The 18,512-nt window shown below is 48.2% G+C and overlaps 1 protein-coding gene across 1 annotated transcript in view; it reads right to left on the bottom strand.

Moving 5' to 3' along the window:
- The window catches only part of COL22A1 (collagen type XXII alpha 1 chain), a 381,368-nt gene that overhangs the window by 117,009 nt on the left and 245,847 nt on the right, over window positions 1-18,512 (bottom strand). Inside the window, exons 32-34 of the mRNA XM_063925140.1 lie at window positions 15,713-15,757; window positions 14,923-14,970; window positions 4,334-4,447 (exon numbers count right to left, since the gene is read on the bottom strand). Coding sequence (XP_063781210.1) covers window positions 4,334-4,447; window positions 14,923-14,970; window positions 15,713-15,757 — 207 coding nt within the window. The remainder of the gene's footprint in view (window positions 1-4,333; window positions 4,448-14,922; window positions 14,971-15,712; window positions 15,758-18,512) is intronic.

Raw genomic sequence — 18,512 nt, 5'->3', positions numbered from 1 at the left:
GACGTGCGTCCGGTATCCGCCGTTAGTTCACAGGGAACTAGACAATTTATTGAGGCAGTGTGCCCCCGTTACCAAATACCATCTAGGTTCCACTTCTCTAGGCAGGCGATACCGAGAATGTACACGGACGTCAGAAAAAGACTCACCAGTGTCCTAAAAAATGCAGTTGTACCCAATGTCCACTTAACCACGGACATGTGGACAAGTGGAGCAGGGCAGGGTCAGGACTATATGACTGTGACAGCCCACTGGGTAGATGTATGGACTCCCGCCGCAAGAACAGCAGCGGCGGCACCAGTAGCAGCATCTCGCAAACGCCAACTCTTTCCTAGGCAGGCTACGCTTTGTATCACCGCTTTCCAGAATACGCACACAGCTGAAAACCTCTTACGGCAACTGAGGAAGATCATCGCGGAATGGCTTACCCCAATTGGACTCTCCTGTGGATTTGTGGCATCGGACAACGCCAGCAATATTGTGTGTGCATTAAATATGGGCAAATTCCAGCACGTCCCATGTTTTGCACATACCTTGAATTTGGTGGTGCAGAATTTTTTAAAAAACGACAGGGGCGTGCAAGAGATGCTGTCGGTGGCCAGAAAAATTGCGGGACACTTTCGGCGTACAGGCACCACGTACAGAAGACTGGAGCACCACCAAAAACTACTGAACCTGCCCTGCCATCATCTGAAGCAAGAAGTGGTAACGAGGTGGAATTCAACCCTCTATATGCTTCAGAGGTTGGAGGAGCAGCAAAAGGCCATTCAAGCCTATACAATTGAGCACGATATAGGAGATGGAATGCACCTGTCTCAAGTGCAGTGGAGAATGATTTCAACGTTGTGCAAGGTTCTGATGCCCTTTGAACTTGCCACACGTGAAGTCAGTTCAGACACTGCCAGCCTGAGTCAGGTCATTCCCCTCATCAGGCTTTTGCAGAAGAAGCTGGAGGCATTGAAGAAGGAGCTAACACGGAGCGATTCCGCTAGGCATGTGGGACTTGTGGATGCAGCCCTTAATTCGCTTAACAAGGATTCACGGGTGGTCAATCTGTTGAAATCAGAGCACTACATTTTGGCCACCGTGCTCGATCCTAGATTTAAAGCCTACCTTGGATCTCTCTTTCCGGCAGACACAGGTCTGCTGGGGTTGAAAGACCTGCTGGTGACAAAATTGTCAAGTCAAGCGGAACGCGACCTGTCAACATCTCCTCCTTCACATTCTCCCGCAACTGGGGGTGCGAGGAAAAGGCTCAGAATTCCGAGCCCACCCGCTGGCGGTGATGCAGGGCAGTCTGGAGCGACTGCTGATGCTGACATCTGGTCCGGACTGAAGGACCTGACAACGATTACGGACATGTCGTCTACTGTCACTGCATATGATTCTCTCAACATTGATAGAATGGTGGAGGATTATATGAGTGACCGCATCCAAGTAGGCACGTCACACAGTCCGTACTTATACTGGCAGGAAAAAGAGGCAATTTGGAGGCCCTTGCACAAACTGGCTTTATTCTACCTAAGTTGCCCTCCCACAAGTGTGTACTCCGAAAGAGTGTTTAGTGCCGCCGCTCACCTTGTCAGCAATCGGCGTACGAGGTTACATCCAGAAAATGTGGAGAAGATGATGTTCATTAAAATGAATTATAATCAATTCCTCCGCGGAGACATTGACCAGCAGCAATTGCCTCCACAAAGTACACAGGGAGCTGAGATGGTGGATTCCAGTGGGGACGAATTGATAATCTGTGAGGAGGGGGATGTACACGGTGATATATCGGAGGGTGAAGATGAGGTGGACATCTTGCCTCTGTAGAGCCAGTTTGTGCAAGGAGAGATTAATTGCTTCTTTTTTGGGGGGGGTCCAAACCAACCCGTCATATCAGTCACAGTCGTGTGGCAGACCCTGTCACTGAAATGATGGGTTGGTTAAAGTGTGCATGTCCTGTTTTGTTTATACAACATAAGGGTGGGTGGGAGGGCCCAAGGATAATTCCATCTTGCACCTCTTTTTTCTTTTCTTTTTCTTTGCATCATGTGCTGATTGGGGAGGGTTTTTTGGAAGGGACATCCTGCGTGACACTGCAGTGCCACTCCTAGATGGGCCCGGTGTTTGTGTCGGCCACTAGGGTCGCTAATCTTACTCACACAGTCAGCTACCTCATTGCGCCTCTTTTTTTCTTTGCGTCATGTGCTGTTTGGGGAGGGTTTTTTGGAAGGGACATCCTGCGTGACACTGCAGTGCCACTCCTAGATGGGCCCGGTGTTTGTGTCGGCCACTAGGGTCGCTAATCTTACTCACACAGTCAGCTACCTCATTGCGCCTCTTTTTTTCTTTGCGTCATGTGCTGTTTGGGGAGGGTTTTTTGGAAGGGACATCCTGCGTGACACTGCAGTGCCACTCCTAGATGTGCCCGGTGTTTGTGTCGGCCACTAGGGTCGCTAATCTTACTCACACAGTCAGCTACCTCATTGCGCCTCTTTTTTTCTTTGCGTCATGTGCTGTTTGGGGAGGGTTTTTTGGAAGGGCCATCCTGCGTGACACTGCAGTGCCACTCCTAGATGGGCCCGGTGTTTGTGTCGGCCACTAGGGTCGCTTATCTTACTCACACAGCGACCTCGGTGCAAATTTTAGGACTAAAAATAATATTGTGAGGTGTGATGTGTTCAGAATAGGCTGAAAATGAGTGTAAATTATGTTTTTTGAGGTTAATAATACTTTGGGATCAAAATTACCCCCAAATTCTATGATTTAAGCTGTTTTTTAGGGTTTTTTGAAAAAAACACCCGAATCCAAAACACACCCGAATCCGACAAAAAAAATTCGGTGAGGTTTTGCCAAAACGCGGTTGAACCCAAAACACGGCCGCGGAACCGAACCCAAAACCAAAACACAAAACCCGAAAAATTTCCGGCGCTCATCTCTAGTGGCCATGTCATATAGGAGACAACTTTCCAAAATGGCTCTGGGTGCTCCTCCTGTATATACCTGGAAAATGGCATGCACAGATATAGATAGCGGCATCACAAATATTGAGGAAGCACAAGCACCTCAGTATCCACAGAACTGTCCTCTACGGGGGTTGCCACAATGAGGAGCTAGGGTGCCCCTTACCTTGCTTTCCTCCACGCAAAATGTAATTTCATTGCTATGGAAGGCAGTAGTGGCTGGGAAATAGAGAGGCGGTTTAACAACTGAGAGGGCCTATTGCAAAATATAGTATAGCGGCCCTGCTAATTGCTGTACCAGCTCCATCTTTACTGAAGACATCACCAGAAAGATGGCACCGCCAGCAGCCCAGTTACTGTGAGAGTTGTGGTTCTGGGTGCAGGGTATGCAACACAAAGATAGCCGTGAGTCATGGACCCATATGCACCACACACTCTGCACCCAATACCTCCCTAACTTTCTGATCCATGGGACAAAGGTGAACAGAGCCCTCAGATCTGAAAGGTGCTATTTAAATAGGTATACTTGGTGGGTATGATATAAAGTGTGTCTCGGAGGAGTCTGGGGATAGTTAAACAGCAAATCCTATTGTGGGCAGAAAAATGTTCTGTCGATCCTCAGCTAAAGATCGGTTCAACTTTTAAAGCTCCTTCTCCCACCTTGATTACAATAGAGATTATTGTGAATGTGGGAGAACGTTACATTTTCCAGCTCATCACAAGTGCCCCCTATGTTTGCTTAAAAATCCACGCGTTTCTCCTTACTACTAGCGCATTGCACAAAATCCATCTTTGCACTGCAGTAAATGACATTTATTGACCTGATATGATCAGGATCAATGATTCACAACCTAATGCCTAAATTAGCTGTCTTTATTACTTTGTGTATGGGCGCTTACAGACAGTAGTATGTTAAATACATAATAACTTGATGCATCAACTATGCGGGTAAGTACTGTAGTTCCTGTATAAAAGCAGTTATAATAAAAAATAAAAATTGATTGTGGGGCGATAGCTGATGATTAATGGAGGACCAGCAATGTGCATTTGTGGGAAAGGCTTACAGTAGTTACCGGGCTTAGACAGGTTTCCCTAAGAAGAGACAACCCTACAGTACAGTACATAGTGTCTGCCCCCCATACACCGGATGCAACATAGTGGCAAACATTTTTTGTTGCACTTAAGTTAATTAATTATTGGTGCCAATAATTTTACACTGTACCTGTAATTACAAGGTGGGACAAATACAATGCTACTTCTTCATCCCCCCTAGGCTCACAATCTCCCAACACCACTCCTTGATTTGCTTTCTCTGTGTCTTGCCCCATCTGTACGTCCAGTATAAACATAGTCATTCTGTAGATGATGGAAGGATTGTACTGTACCTTTTTACCATCGATGCCATCCTTTCCTGGAGAGCCTCGGAGACCTTTATCTCCCTTAATTCCTGGGATTCCCGCCAGCCCGGGCGGCCCTGCCGGACAATCTCTGCACCCATCCTTCATAATTAAGCAGAAATATTTCAGTCGATACAAAGTAACACTGTAGCAGTTATACTAATCACACAAGACATATATACATGGTCACTCTGCCTGATGGCCGGGAACTTGGATCTCTGAGCACCCTGGTTACAGATAAATGTACAGAACACAACACAATCATGAAGTTCCCAGTACTTACCATTCAGTGGAAGACAATATTACTATATATCTTTGGTATACTTTTGGATACAGAAATGCAGTTTGGTTTTTTTAAGTGAACCACACAGTGAATACTGGAATGGGATCATACAATAGGTGGAGAATTGTTTTATTTTCCATGTACATTCCACACAGTAGGTGGGAATGAGCCCTAATGCCGCCATGCTTTTTGACTGTAAATTTCAATGAAATGGCTCTGACAAACCAAGCACCTCCTGCCCTATAAAGGAATGACACTGTACTATAAGGGATTGGTCAGGTTATAATGCACAGACTGCAGACAGCGTGACTGTCACGAACCTCGGGCAGCGGCGACCGCGCTTGTCCCTGCGGGTGGCCTGGTCTGCCCGGCGCCTCTCTTCCCCTGTCAGTCTCCGGCTTCAGCGGCGGGTCGGCGCTGCTCTCCGGCGGCTTCCCGGAAGCAAGGGCGCCGCCATCACAAGCAAGGGCAAGGAGGCGGAGCAGGTCTGACGTCACCTGCCTGCTCCGCCAATCAGGCTAGGGCGGGGAATTTAAAATCAGATACCAGGCAGAGATCCGATGCCTGAGTATCTTCGTTTCTCCTGTGGAAGCTATGATCCAGAGCTCCCTGTCCCTGCAAGCATCCTGTGCTTCCAAGCATCCCGTCCCTGCAAGCATCCTGTGCTTCCAAGCATCCTGTCCCTGCAAGCATCCTGTGCTTCCAAGCATCCTGTGCCTACAAGCAACCTGTGCTTCCAAGCATCCTGTGCCTACAAGCAACCTGTGCTTCCAAGCATCCTGTGCCTACAAGCACCTCCGTGCCTCCAGTTACCTCCGTGTCTCCAAGCACCTCGTGCCTCCAAGCACCTCCGTGCCTCCAAGCACCTCCGTGCCTCCAAGCACCTCGTGCCTCCAAGCACCTCGTGCCTCCAAGCACCTCCGCGCCTCAAGCACCTCCGTGCCTCCAGTTACCTCCGTGCCTCCAGTTACCTCCGTGCCTCCAGTTACCTCCGTGCCTCCAAGCACCTCCGTGCCTCCAAGCACCTCGTGCCTCCAAGCACCCCGTGCCTCCAAGCACCTCCGCGCCTCAAAGCACCTCCGTGCCTCCAGTTACCTCCGTGTCTCCAAGCACCTCGTGCCTCCAAGCACCTCGTCCCTCCAAACACCTCGGTGTCTCCAAACACCTCCGTGCCTCCAAGCACCTCCGTGCCTCCAAACACCTCCGTGCCTCCAAGGGTCTCCCAGCACTCCCTGTACTCCCAGTACCTCAGTGCCTTCAATACCACAGTGTCTCCAATATCTCAGTACCCCAGCCTTCATTATTTCTACAAGTCTTGTCTTACAGGAGACCTACAAGAATTCCTCTGGGCCTCCCGCCTGCCGTCTTAGTTCTGCATGAGGAAGACCTACATCCGGCCATCTCTACTACGACCCAGTGGCGGTTCCTCTTCCCGGTCATCGGAAGAAGCCCCGAGTCCACAACACTCCCAAACCAGGTCAGTGATAGTATACTCAGGCCTCATGGACTCGGGGGATCGGAACACGGACTCTAGTGCCATCCAGAACCTGGCTTCTCGAGTGCAAAGTCAGGAAGCAGCACAAGGTCAGGTGATGCAGTACCTCCAGCAGTTGTCCGGGCGTCTGGATCAGATTCAGGCGTCTCTGGCCTCAGTAATTCCGGCTCCTGTTCCAGCAGTCGCACCAGTTGCCGTTGCCAGCAATGTTCAACCATCGGCCGGTGTCACTCCACGCCTTCAGTTGCCTACTCCGTCCCGCTATAATGGGAATCCCAAAAATTGTCGTGGTTTCTTGAACCAGTGCGAGGTACATTTCGAGCTACTTGCACACAACTTTCCTACAGACCGGTCCAAGGTAGCATATATTATTTCTCTGTTGGAAGGTTCTGCTTTGGATTGGGTGTCTCCATTATGGGAACGATCTGATCCCATGGTTTCCAACTACACCAACTTCATCTCGTCCTTTCGAAGGATTTTCGACGAGCCCGGCAGAATGACCACTGCTTCTTCCGATTTGCTCCGTGTTCGGCAGGGCGCCCGTTCCGTGGGCCAGTACGTGGTTCATTTCCAGACCATTGCTTCCGAACTACGCTGGAATAATGATGCCCTGAGAGCTGCCTTCTGGAACGGTCTTTCCGACCGGCTGAAAGACGAGCTGGTTACTAGAGATCTGCCGGATCCATTAGAAGATTTGATTTCCCTTTGCGTCAAGGTGGATCTTCGGATGCAGGAGCGTGGAAGAGAACGTAACCGTTCGGATCGTTCCAGGTTCCGGAATCCTACTCCTAGGCCGGTGGCCTCACCTAGCTCAGATGAGCCCATGCAAATTAACCGCTCCCGACTGTCTCCGGAAGAACGACAGCGTCGTCGTGAGGGTAAACTCTGCCTTTACTGTGGAGCCGCAGATCATTTTCTTAAATCTTGTAAAGTCCGTCCGGGAAACGGGCAGACCTAGCTTGTTCCGGAGGAGTCAAGCTGGGAGTTACGACAAAAGCTTCTCCAACTTCGGACTGCTTGCTTCCAGTAACTCTAGTCTCCAATTCAGTCTCCAGGTCTTGTGAAGCCCTATTGGATTCCGGAGCTGCAGGGAACTTCGTTTCTTCCTTCTGTGCCCAAAGTTTGGGTTTAAAGTTACGGCCTATCGAGCGGCCAATTTCACTGACGGCTATCAACGGGACTAGAATTTCCAAAGGTCTCATAATGTGGCGCACGGGGCCAGTTAAGCTGCGGGTCGGGGCTCTACATCAGGAAGATTTGGAACTCTTGGTAATCCCAGAAATGCCCCATGATCTGGTTCTTGGAATGCCTTGGCTGAAAAGTCATAACCCCCACATCGATTGGAAGTCGTCACAAATTCTGTCCTGGAGTTCCTTTTGTCACACTAATTGTCTTACTCCTGTTTGTCCGCTCCGTGTTACCTCCAAAACGGATGAAGAGCACATTCCGGAGGCATATCAAGGGTACAAGGACGTATTTTCGGAACAAGCTGCTGACCTGTTACCACCTCACAGGCCTTGGGACTGCCCTATTGACCTTGTCCCAGGGAAGACGCCACCTCGTGGTCGCACATATCCTCTGTCTCTTCCCGAGACTCAAGCCATGTCGGAGTATATTAAGTCCAATATGCTCAAGGGATTCATTCGCCCCTCTTCCTCCCCTGCTGGTGCAGGCTTCTTTTTCGTGAAGAAAAAGGACGGGGGGTTGAGACCATGCATCGACTACCGCGGCCTAAACGACATTACTATTAAGAATAAATACCCCTTGCCACTAATCACAGAGTTATTTGATAGGGTTCGTGGTGCCCGCATTTTTTCAAAACTCGACTTGAGAGGAGCTTATAATCTTATACGCATCCGAGAGGGGGATGAATGGAAGACTGCCTTTAATACCCGAGATGGGCATTACGAATACTTGGTGATGCCGTTTGGTCTTAGTAATGCTCCCGCGGTTTTCCAGGGATTCGTCAACGAAATCTTTCGTGATATGCTGTATCAGAGCGTTGTGGTATATCTGGACGACATACTGATTTTTTCCAAGAATCTTGTCGAACACAGGACTCAAGTCAAAGAGGTGCTACACCGTTTACAAGAGAATCATCTCTACGCCAAGCTTTCCAAATGTACCTTTGAAGTAACATCTATTCCGTTCCTCGGTTATGTCATCTCGGGGACGGAGCTTCGCATGGATCCGGAAAAGTTGTCGGCCATTCGTGATTGGACTCAGCCTCTTTCCCTGAAAGCAATACAAAGGTTCCTGGGCTTTGCGAACTACTACAGGAAATTCATTAAAGGTTTCTCCACCATTGTTGCACCCATTACTGCCCTGACGAGAAAGGGTTCTAATCCTAGTTTGTGGCCTCCGGAAGCCATTGTAGCTTTTTCTCGCTTAAAGTTAGCTTTCACGACGGCTCCAGTTCTCCAACAACCAAATTTCGAGGAACCCTTCTTCTTAGAAGTTGATGCATCTTCAGTCGGGGTGGGGGCTGTCCTCTCCCAGCATTCCTCTGATAAGAAATTACATCCGTGTGGCTTCCACTCTCGTAAATTCTCTCCAGCCGAACGAAATTACTCTATTGGAGACCAGGAACTCTTGGCAATCAAATCTGCCTTGGAAGAATGGAGATATCTTCTAGAAGGGGCTAAACATGTGTTTACCATCTACACGGATCACAAGAATTTACTGTACATCAAATCCGCACAATGTTTGAATCCTCGCCAGGCGAGATGGGCACTTTTCTTTTCCCGATTCTCGTTCATTATCAAGTACCGTGCCGGGACTCTCAATATTAAAGCAGATGCGCTTTCCCGTTCACAGGTTCCCACAGACGAGGATGAACCTCCGGAGCGGGGTTTAATTCTGAATCCAGTTTCTGTCTCTGCTGCTTTAACTACTCCAGCTCCTCCTCCTGGAAGAATGTCCGTACCAGCTAGATTCCGCCCAGGAATACTACGGTGGGTCCATAACTCCAAGTTTTCCGGTCATCCCGGCGCTCAGAAGATGTACAAGTTTCTGCAAAGGTCTTACTGGTGGAACACCATGAGGAAGGATGTACAAGATTGCGTTAATTCATGTCCCCAATGTACACAACATAAATCTCCTCGTCTGCCTCCTGCAGGGTTACTTCGTCCTCTGCCTATCCCTGTGAGACCCTGGACTCACATTTCCATGGACTTCATCACTGACTTGCCCTGTTCCAAGGGTTGCAACACCGTTTGGGTTATCGTTGACCGTTTTTCGAAGATGGCACACTTTGTGCCCTTGACTGGTCTTCCGACAGCACCGAAACTGGCTCTATTGTTTATCCGAGAACATTTTCGTTTGCATGGGTTGCCACAAGAGATTGTTTCTGACCGTGGAGTACAGTTCACCGCCAGGTTTTGGAAAGCCCTTTGTTCAACTCTACACATTAAACTTAAGTTTTCGTCGGCTTATCATCCCCAAACAAATGGACAAACGGAACGAGTCAATCAAGATCTAGAGACTTTTCTTCGGTTGTATCTCTCTCCTTCACAGGACAACTGGGTGGAGTTGTTGCCTTGGGCGGAGTTTGCCCATAACCATTTGTTTCATTCTTCCACTGGGGAATCACCATTTTTCGTCAACTACGGGTTCCATCCCCGTGTTCCGGAATTTCCAAGCCTTCCGATAATAGAGGTTCCTGCTGTAGCGTCCACTCTACGACACTTTGGACAAATTTGGAGAAAGGTTCATGCTAATCTTAAGCAGGTTTCTGTTCGGTACAAGTTCTTTGCAGATAAGAAACGGCAAGCCGCACCTCAATATAAAGTTGGGGACAGGGTATGGCTGTCCACACGGAATCTCCGGTTGAAGGTGCCCACCATGAAATTCGCTCCAAGGTTCATCGGTCCTTACCCTGTGCTACAAGTCTTAAATCCTGTGGTCTGTAAACTGGGTTTGCCTGCCCATCTTCGCATACCTAACGCCTTCCATGTTTCTCTACTCCGTCCCCTCATACTGAATCGATTCCACTCAGCACTCCCAAGGCCAACGTCCGTAGTGGCAGAAGCTGGAGCGGAGTTTGAAATCAAAGCTATTCTGGACTCTCGTTATCTTCATAAAAAATTACAGTACTTGGTGGACTGGAAGGGTTATGGACCTGAGGAGAGAAGTTGGATTGGGGCTACTGAAGTAACGGCTCCTCGTCTGATTCGGATCTTCCACTCCAGACATCCGACTAAGCCCGGGAAGTGTCCAGGGGCCACTCCTGGAGGAGGGGGTACTGTCACGAACCTCGGGCAGCGGCGACCGCGCTTGTCCCTGCGGGTGGCCTGGTCTGCCCGGCGCCTCTCTTCCCCTGTCAGTCTCCGGCTTCAGCGGCGGGTCGGCGCTGCTCTCCGGCGGCTTCCCGGAAGCAAGGGCGCCGCCATCACAAGCAAGGGCAAGGAGGCGGAGCAGGTCTGACGTCACCTGCCTGCTCCGCCAATCAGGCTAGGGCGGGGAATTTAAAATCAGATACCAGGCAGAGATCCGATGCCTGAGTATCTTCGTTTCTCCTGTGGAAGCTATGATCCAGAGCTCCCTGTCCCTGCAAGCATCCTGTGCTTCCAAGCATCCCGTCCCTGCAAGCATCCTGTGCTTCCAAGCATCCTGTCCCTGCAAGCATCCTGTGCTTCCAAGCATCCTGTGCCTACAAGCAACCTGTGCTTCCAAGCATCCTGTGCCTACAAGCAACCTGTGCTTCCAAGCATCCTGTGCCTACAAGCACCTCCGTGCCTCCAGTTACCTCCGTGTCTCCAAGCACCTCGTGCCTCCAAGCACCTCCGTGCCTCCAAGCACCTCCGTGCCTCCAAGCACCTCGTGCCTCCAAGCACCTCGTGCCTCCAAGCACCTCCGCGCCTCAAGCACCTCCGTGCCTCCAGTTACCTCCGTGCCTCCAGTTACCTCCGTGCCTCCAGTTACCTCCGTGCCTCCAAGCACCTCCGTGCCTCCAAGCACCTCGTGCCTCCAAGCACCCCGTGCCTCCAAGCACCTCCGCGCCTCAAAGCACCTCCGTGCCTCCAGTTACCTCCGTGTCTCCAAGCACCTCGTGCCTCCAAGCACCTCGTCCCTCCAAACACCTCGGTGTCTCCAAACACCTCCGTGCCTCCAAGCACCTCCGTGCCTCCAAACACCTCCGTGCCTCCAAGGGTCTCCCAGCACTCCCTGTACTCCCAGTACCTCAGTGCCTTCAATACCACAGTGTCTCCAATATCTCAGTACCCCAGCCTTCATTATTTCTACAAGTCTTGTCTTACAGGAGACCTACAAGAATTCCTCTGGGCCTCCCGCCTGCCGTCTTAGTTCTGCATGAGGAAGACCTACATCCGGCCATCTCTACTACGACCCAGTGGCGGTTCCTCTTCCCGGTCATCGGAAGAAGCCCCGAGTCCACAACACTCCCAAACCAGGTCAGTGATAGTGACCTATCATACCTACCTGTTTGGCGATCAAGCGTCCCGTTCTGGTTAGCATACACACTTGCCGATTGGCTGGTCGGTGTTTGCGCTAACCTCACAACTGGGCTGGCATTTGAATTTGCCCGCACAGTTGAGATGTCATTCATTGGCGGTCCCGGCAGCAAGAGTAAGGGTGGTCAGCAGGTACACACAGCCAGATGTGCTGATACTGTATATATGCAGATATATCGGCCATCGGCTGTACTGCAGGCCCGTTGTGCTATGTCTGTGAATGGTGTCATTCACAGACATATCATGTGTTCACACACACTGATCCGCAAACAATATACAGAACATTCGTTCAATTAAATGGACAATATATCGTCCAGTGTGTACCCAGCATAAGTTAAATGTAGGAACCAGCTTTCTAGAGATTAGGTGATCCCTTTAAACCACAGATTTGTTTAAATACAAACAGCAATAATAATAATAACTTTGCTGTGTGGTACACCTGTTTTAACTGTATAATAAATCTTTAAAGGTTTTGTAAGGCTTCATATCAGAGCCTTGGGCCAGAAAAGAAGCATTGGCGCCCCCCCTCAAACAGGAACAGAAGGCGAGCCTTAGCGCCCAGTGAAAGCACTTGCAGTAATGCCCCTTCCACATGATATACAGTATGTATATATATATAAATCACCTTGCTTTATTGATATATATTGTGCAATACATTTTTAAAATGTTTTTAAATATGTGTTTTAGTAAGCATATATGTCTGTTTTGTATACGTTCATTCATGTATTCCCTTTGTATGTCAAGACTGCAAAAATGGAGGAGAACTTATGCAAGTGCCGTTAATTATTGGATTCAGCTTGTAAAATATCTCATTGTGGTATATATAGCTCCCATTACGTCTGACAAGCCAGCCTCCTGACGAAGTAACTACGAAACGCGTAGAGGCGGGGCTTGCCAGACGTGCGTCTTCTCCCACCCGGCTCATACATCCCGGCTGCTTCATTGTGAGTGACCTGACGGGTTCGGCTTTTACCGGCGCGGTGCATGGTCCGGTCTTTGACCGCAGCAGGTTTGGTGGATTGCCTGGTGGATTGTCTAATGTGCTTAAACTGGCCCAAAGAGTGGGTCATTTAGGGTACGAGTCTTTTATAATCCATGGAATGTTCTGTTTTTATTCTGTGTTTGAAATAAATTTATCTGCACTATGGGCGCATTCTCCTGATTTTTGTTTCTATATATATATATATATATATATATATAAAATTTTATTTTTTTTATAGAACACCTATACTTACAGTACACTCCCATCATTTTTGGACACACAGACCCGGACCCAAACTTCTTAGTAAGCTGGGAAGGGCTGTGGTGAAAATTTAAAAAGGTAAAAATTAAAAAAATAGAAAATTCTGGAGCTTCAGTCCAGGATGTGCGGTCCCATGAGGCACATAAAAAACACTGACGCATGTTGGGAGTATGGAGGGTTACACATTTAAATATTTAAATGTGCCTATCCCTGCTAAAGCACCGTCTATATCCCAAGAGTACTCCAGTGACCCCTAGTGGATGAAAAAGAAATACTGTTGTACTCAGGTTTCGAACCCACGACCTTCCATACTGCAGTCAGACACCTTGGTCATGAAGCTATTTGCTCCTGTATGGGAAGTATGTGAGTATTATGAAATGTGCACCTTAGATAAATGAGTGTGTGACTGAAGGTGCTTAGGGACGTTAGGGGGGAGATGGGGGCAGCCAGGTGATGCCGGGGATTACAGAGGAGGAAGTTGCAAGTGAGATTGATAAAACAGAAAATTGACAGGTGCTGCAGAACAGCGCCCCCTGCCTTTGTGGTGCCCTGTACGGTGGCACATGTCACATCAACCTAGTTACGACCCTGCTTCACATGGTAGCAGAGGATCACAGAGTGGAGAGGGAGGAAGCACAGCCTGAGTATCGCAACTGTAGATGGGGGGTGAGCAGCTTTGCACATTTCAGAATTTGGTAAATTTCAGGGGTCACCCAATCTACTGGCAAAACAAAGTGCAGAAATTTCAATCAAAAGCAGAAGATAAATGCCAGCGCTTGATTTTACCCATATTGGTACCCGTACCGGCCGCATAGCAATATTAAGGCCAAATAATATACATATTTTTTCGTTCTCTGTTTCAATATGTTGCGTAGTGTTATCATGGCTGCTTCCATTGAAGGCTATAAAAGGCTGAGTGTGCTCACAAGTCAGCCCTTGTCTAGATGTTACCCTCTGTACCTGAGAGGTGAGTGCATTTAGCTGCAATGTAATTGTGTGCTGGGCATGTATGCTGGTGTAGGCACTTGCAGAGAATTGGGGTCCCTTGACGGCGGGCTGCAAGCTTAAATGTTTTGATTAAACATGAAGAAACTCCCCATGCTCTTATCTGCTAGACGCACACAGATCTGCAGTCCATGAATGTTAGCACCAGTAACAAAAGTCCTTCTGCAGAATTTGCTACTCATTTGGCAAGCAGAAGAGCCATGAATCCTCAGTAGATTTACATAAATAGGTGAATGCCAGTTTTAATAATGCAGGAGCGATTTAGAAGGTGCTACGTCTGCACAACCTTGTGTAGTATTTCAGAGACAGATGCTGAGATAAAAAATATAAAGCTGGGTTGTTTGCACTTCTATGAAACGAACATCACTATAGAAGTGAGAGTTCCTTCCACAGGAGAAGCATCAATGGTCTTCCGGCTTTATAAACGGTTTGTAAGACATTGTGCACAAATAAAACCTACAGTAGAAGAAATCAGCATTGTGCAGAACCAGGGTCTTGGCTCGGAGTGGAACATAATTAGGACCAGTCTGCCTTACACTTGGTCACCAGTGCGCAGAACTGGTCGGGAATGGACAAGTGAGTTGCACGGACTTCATTTCTTTCTATATAGCTAATAAAGCACAAGTCTCAGCTCCTTGATCTACGGTTCTGTGTTAGAGGACAGGGAAAAGAGGTACAGTAGGCTGTGTTCTATTGCTCTGGGTGATCAGGAGTGAATTACAATGCACTGAGGAGACTCCCGGTTGGACAGACCCCGCTGCATGACACTGTGGTACATATCTGGGTATCGGATCCTACAGTAAGTGAAGGAGCCTTGTTCTGTGCTTATGGCAGCGTGATTTAAGTACAGGATTCTAAGCTGTACTAAAACTGCAAAGCAAAATGACACAGAATAAATCCCACACTCACTATAGTACACAGATAACTTTTATTTATTGTCATTCTCATCATTTTCCTGTTACCTTTTATGTTTATTTACACAGTGGTTACATTAATAACGTAGGTGGCCTACAACTCATATCACGCTGCGTCTGCTCTGTACCCGCTGTGACGGAGGATGGCGGCTGTAATCATTCTTACCTTAAAGAGGTGTTGTAAGTCCCCTGGGGAGAGCGCGGAGGCTTGACCCTAGAAAAGGGAAAATAAAACATAACATGTATTGTTAAATTGACAGCACTTATAGAGCAGATATTCCATCATACTGTAAGTGGCTTACGCCTAGAGAGGCGGCTTTTGAGTGTAGGGGGTAAATCCTCAGTACAGTAAGTGCTTATTCACAGACCGAGGAGATGCCACATAATTATACGTGAATGTAACTCTCAGGGACTCGGGGAGAGGTGTGCGACTGGGGACGCCACCCGAGGTGTAAAACCAAGGGGCGCCATGGTCCCTACCAGAGTGGCTCCTTTCTCTGGCCTGTGGGGTGCAACCTAAAGCCTGGAGAGGTGCTCTGCTGACTGACTGCTATCATCCGGGTACTACGACCCAGATTTATCAAGCCTTGGAGAGTGGTAAATAGCACAGTGATAAAAAAACCAGGCAATCAGCTCCTAACTGCCATGTTACAGGCTGCATTTGAAAAATGACAGTTAGGAGCCGATTGGTTGGTACTTTATCACCGTGCTACTTATCACTCTCCAAGGCTTGATAAATCTAGGCCTATCTTTGTTACATAATGATGTCACATGTTCCGCGGGGGCAACACAGCTCTTGCACAGTAGACCCGTCATTATTATAAGTACTAGACATGTGTAGCCCTTAATCCAGTCCTGGGGTTACTGACACCAAGTCAATAAAATAGTACAAATTGTAATTTACAAAGAAAGACAGATTGATAGGTACGATGTGTTACAATTAAACGTGGACTTACCGGTGCCCCCGGTAGTCCTCTCTCTCCTGGATTTCCTGGAAAGCCCTGGCGGAAAATTAAGAATAATTACATTAATGGAGACTTCAGATCACAGTGATTTCATTATTTATGACGATTGATGTGAAAATTGCGGATATCCTTATTAGCTTTGAAGAATTATTACCACCAGGGACTGAATGGAAAACCACTTTCTTATGTAGACGTAGGCACACATTATTACACTGTAGAATTCATTCATTTGCAGATATTTCTGCATTATTTCTAGCTAATTAGTGAAGTCAGTTTGTTTTTGCCCTGAGCGTCTGCTCTGAAGCCGCAGATAAAAAGCCGACTGACAAGGTAATTCAGAGTGTTAACATACTTGAAAAAAGGTCTTAGGGCGACTATCTTTAGCGTTACGGAGGCCGTTCTATTTTCAGCGTTCATTAAAATGATTTTTTTTTTCTCGCTTTCTGCATAGAGGTTCAATGTGAGAAATTGAAAGTTCATCAGCTATCGCTCAATAAATATTTTTATTTACTGGTGTGAAATAAAAAGGGACAAACCACTGGGTTAATAAAATAGCTCACGAGTTGCAGGCACCTGTGAGATTCTGACAATTTAGCCGCTAGATTAAAAGCGTCAATAATTTAAAAAGTAAAAAATCGGTTGGTTTTGCCTTTTTAAATTATTGCAGTTTTGAATCTAGCAACTAAATCGCCAAAATCTCACCGGTTACAGCAGAGCCTGGCACACAGCGCAGTCGCCCTGAGGGCGCAATGGCTAGTGGCTTGTAATGAGCCAAATTGGCTCATTACAAGCCGCCTGTGCTGTGCTGTGTGCGCCGCGCTGGAGAAGAGGAGAGGAGCAGCTCCGGAGGCAGGGGAGGAGGAGGAGGAGGAAGGAGTGGGACTAGAGCCGCAGCAGCGCTATGTAATTGGTAGTGGCGCCGCTGCAGCAGTCCCTCTCCTTCAGCATTGGCTGCCCGGTGCTGCTGTGAATGCTGGGATGCGCTTCCCTCATCCCAGAATTTACAGCGGTGGCGGGCAGCCAATGCGGAAGGAGAGGGACAGCTGCAGCAGTGCCACCACTACAATGCTCCAGTCCCCCTCCCTCCTTCTCCTTCACCCCTGCCTGGGATCTGCTGCATGAAGCCTGCACCGAGGAGCCTGACTGCCTGAGCCAGCAGGGAGAGATGGTAAGTATCTATCTATCTATCTATCTATCTATCTATCTATCTATCTATCTATCTATCTATCTATCTATCTATCTATCCTGTCTGCTGCAATGTGTAAAAAGGGGGGCTGGCTGCCATAATGTGTAAAAAGGGGGACGCTGTCTGCTGTACAGTGTAAAAAGGGGACGCTGTCTGCTGTACAGTGTAAAAAGGGGACGTTGTCTGCCGTACAGTGTAAAAAGGGGACGTTGTCTGCCGTACAGTGTAAAAAGGGGACGTTGTCTGCCGTAATGTGTAAAAAGGGGACGCTGTCTGCCGTACAGTGTAAAAAGGGGGACACTGTCTGCCGTAATGTGTAAAATGGGGGACACTGTCTGCCGTAATGTGTAAAAAGGGGTATGCTGTCTGCCGTAATGTGTAAAAAGGGGGACACTGTCTGCCGTAATGTGTAAAATGGGGGACACTGTCTGCCGTAATGTGTAAAAAGGGGTATGCTGTCTGCCGTAATGTGTAAAAAGGGCACGCTGTCTGCCGTAATGTGTAAAAAAACGGGGACTGGCTGCCGTAATGTGTAAAAGGGGGCTCTGACTGATGTAGTGGCGCTACAGTGCAGCGTAATTTGAATAATGGAGACTACTGTGCACCGTAGTATGAATTGGTATTATTTTGTGGCCACACCCCTTCCCTGTGAAGCCACGCCTCTATATATTTTTTGCACGCCTACGCCGCGCACTGCCCCTATCTTGCATGGGGGGGGGGGGGTGCCATTTCTTGCACACAGCGCTAAAATGCCTAGTTACGGCACTGGGTTACAGACCTCCTATCCGGTAATTCCCAATGCGGCTACAGAAGATGCAGCTACATCATCTACTGTACGTGCTTCTATGTGTATTTCCTAATGAATTAAAGGGGTTATTCCGAGTTGTTCGCTCGCTAGCAGTTTTTAGCAGCCGTGCAAACGCTATGCCGCCTCCCACTGGGAGTGTATTTTAGCTTAGCAGAAGTGCGAACGAAAGGATCGCAGAGCGGCTACAAAGTTTTTTTGTGCAGTTTCTGAGTAGTACTAAAACCTACTCAGCGCTTGCGATCACTTCAGACTGTTCAGTTCCTGTTTTGACGTCACAAATACGCCCTGCGTTCGCCCAGCCACGCCTGCGTTTTTCCTGGCACGCCTGCGTTTTTACGAACACTCCCTGAAAACGGTCAGTTGACACCCAGAAACGCCCACTTCCTGTCAAATCACTCTGCGGCCAGCAGTGCGACTGAAAAGCTTCGCTAGACCCTGTGTGAAACTACATCGTTCGTAGCAATAGTATGACGCGCATGCGCATTGCGCTGCATACGCATGCACAGAAGTGCAGTTTTTTGCCTCATTGCTAACGAATGCAGCTAGCGATCAACTCGGAATGACCCCCTAAATACCGGTGCACAGACTATGGCTTTAAGTGAATAATACACAGGTAAAATAGGGCTTTGGAAAGTATTTATGTTAACAAAACATTTTATCACACTGTCTGTTTTTTAATTGATAATTTTTTTGTGGCTCTACAGGATCCAGCAAGCACTGAATGCCAGAGCATGCTGTTGCTTGTAGTTCTGCAAATACCAGCGTGCTGTGGTAGCTATGGCAACGCTAACAGTTAC

This window comes from Pseudophryne corroboree, chromosome 5 (genome assembly GCF_028390025.1).
Source record: "Pseudophryne corroboree isolate aPseCor3 chromosome 5, aPseCor3.hap2, whole genome shotgun sequence".
Lineage (NCBI taxonomy): Eukaryota > Metazoa > Chordata > Amphibia > Anura > Myobatrachidae > Pseudophryne > Pseudophryne corroboree.
The sequence above is the reverse complement of the archived record's forward strand: the minus strand, read 5'-3'. Positions and strand labels throughout refer to the sequence as shown.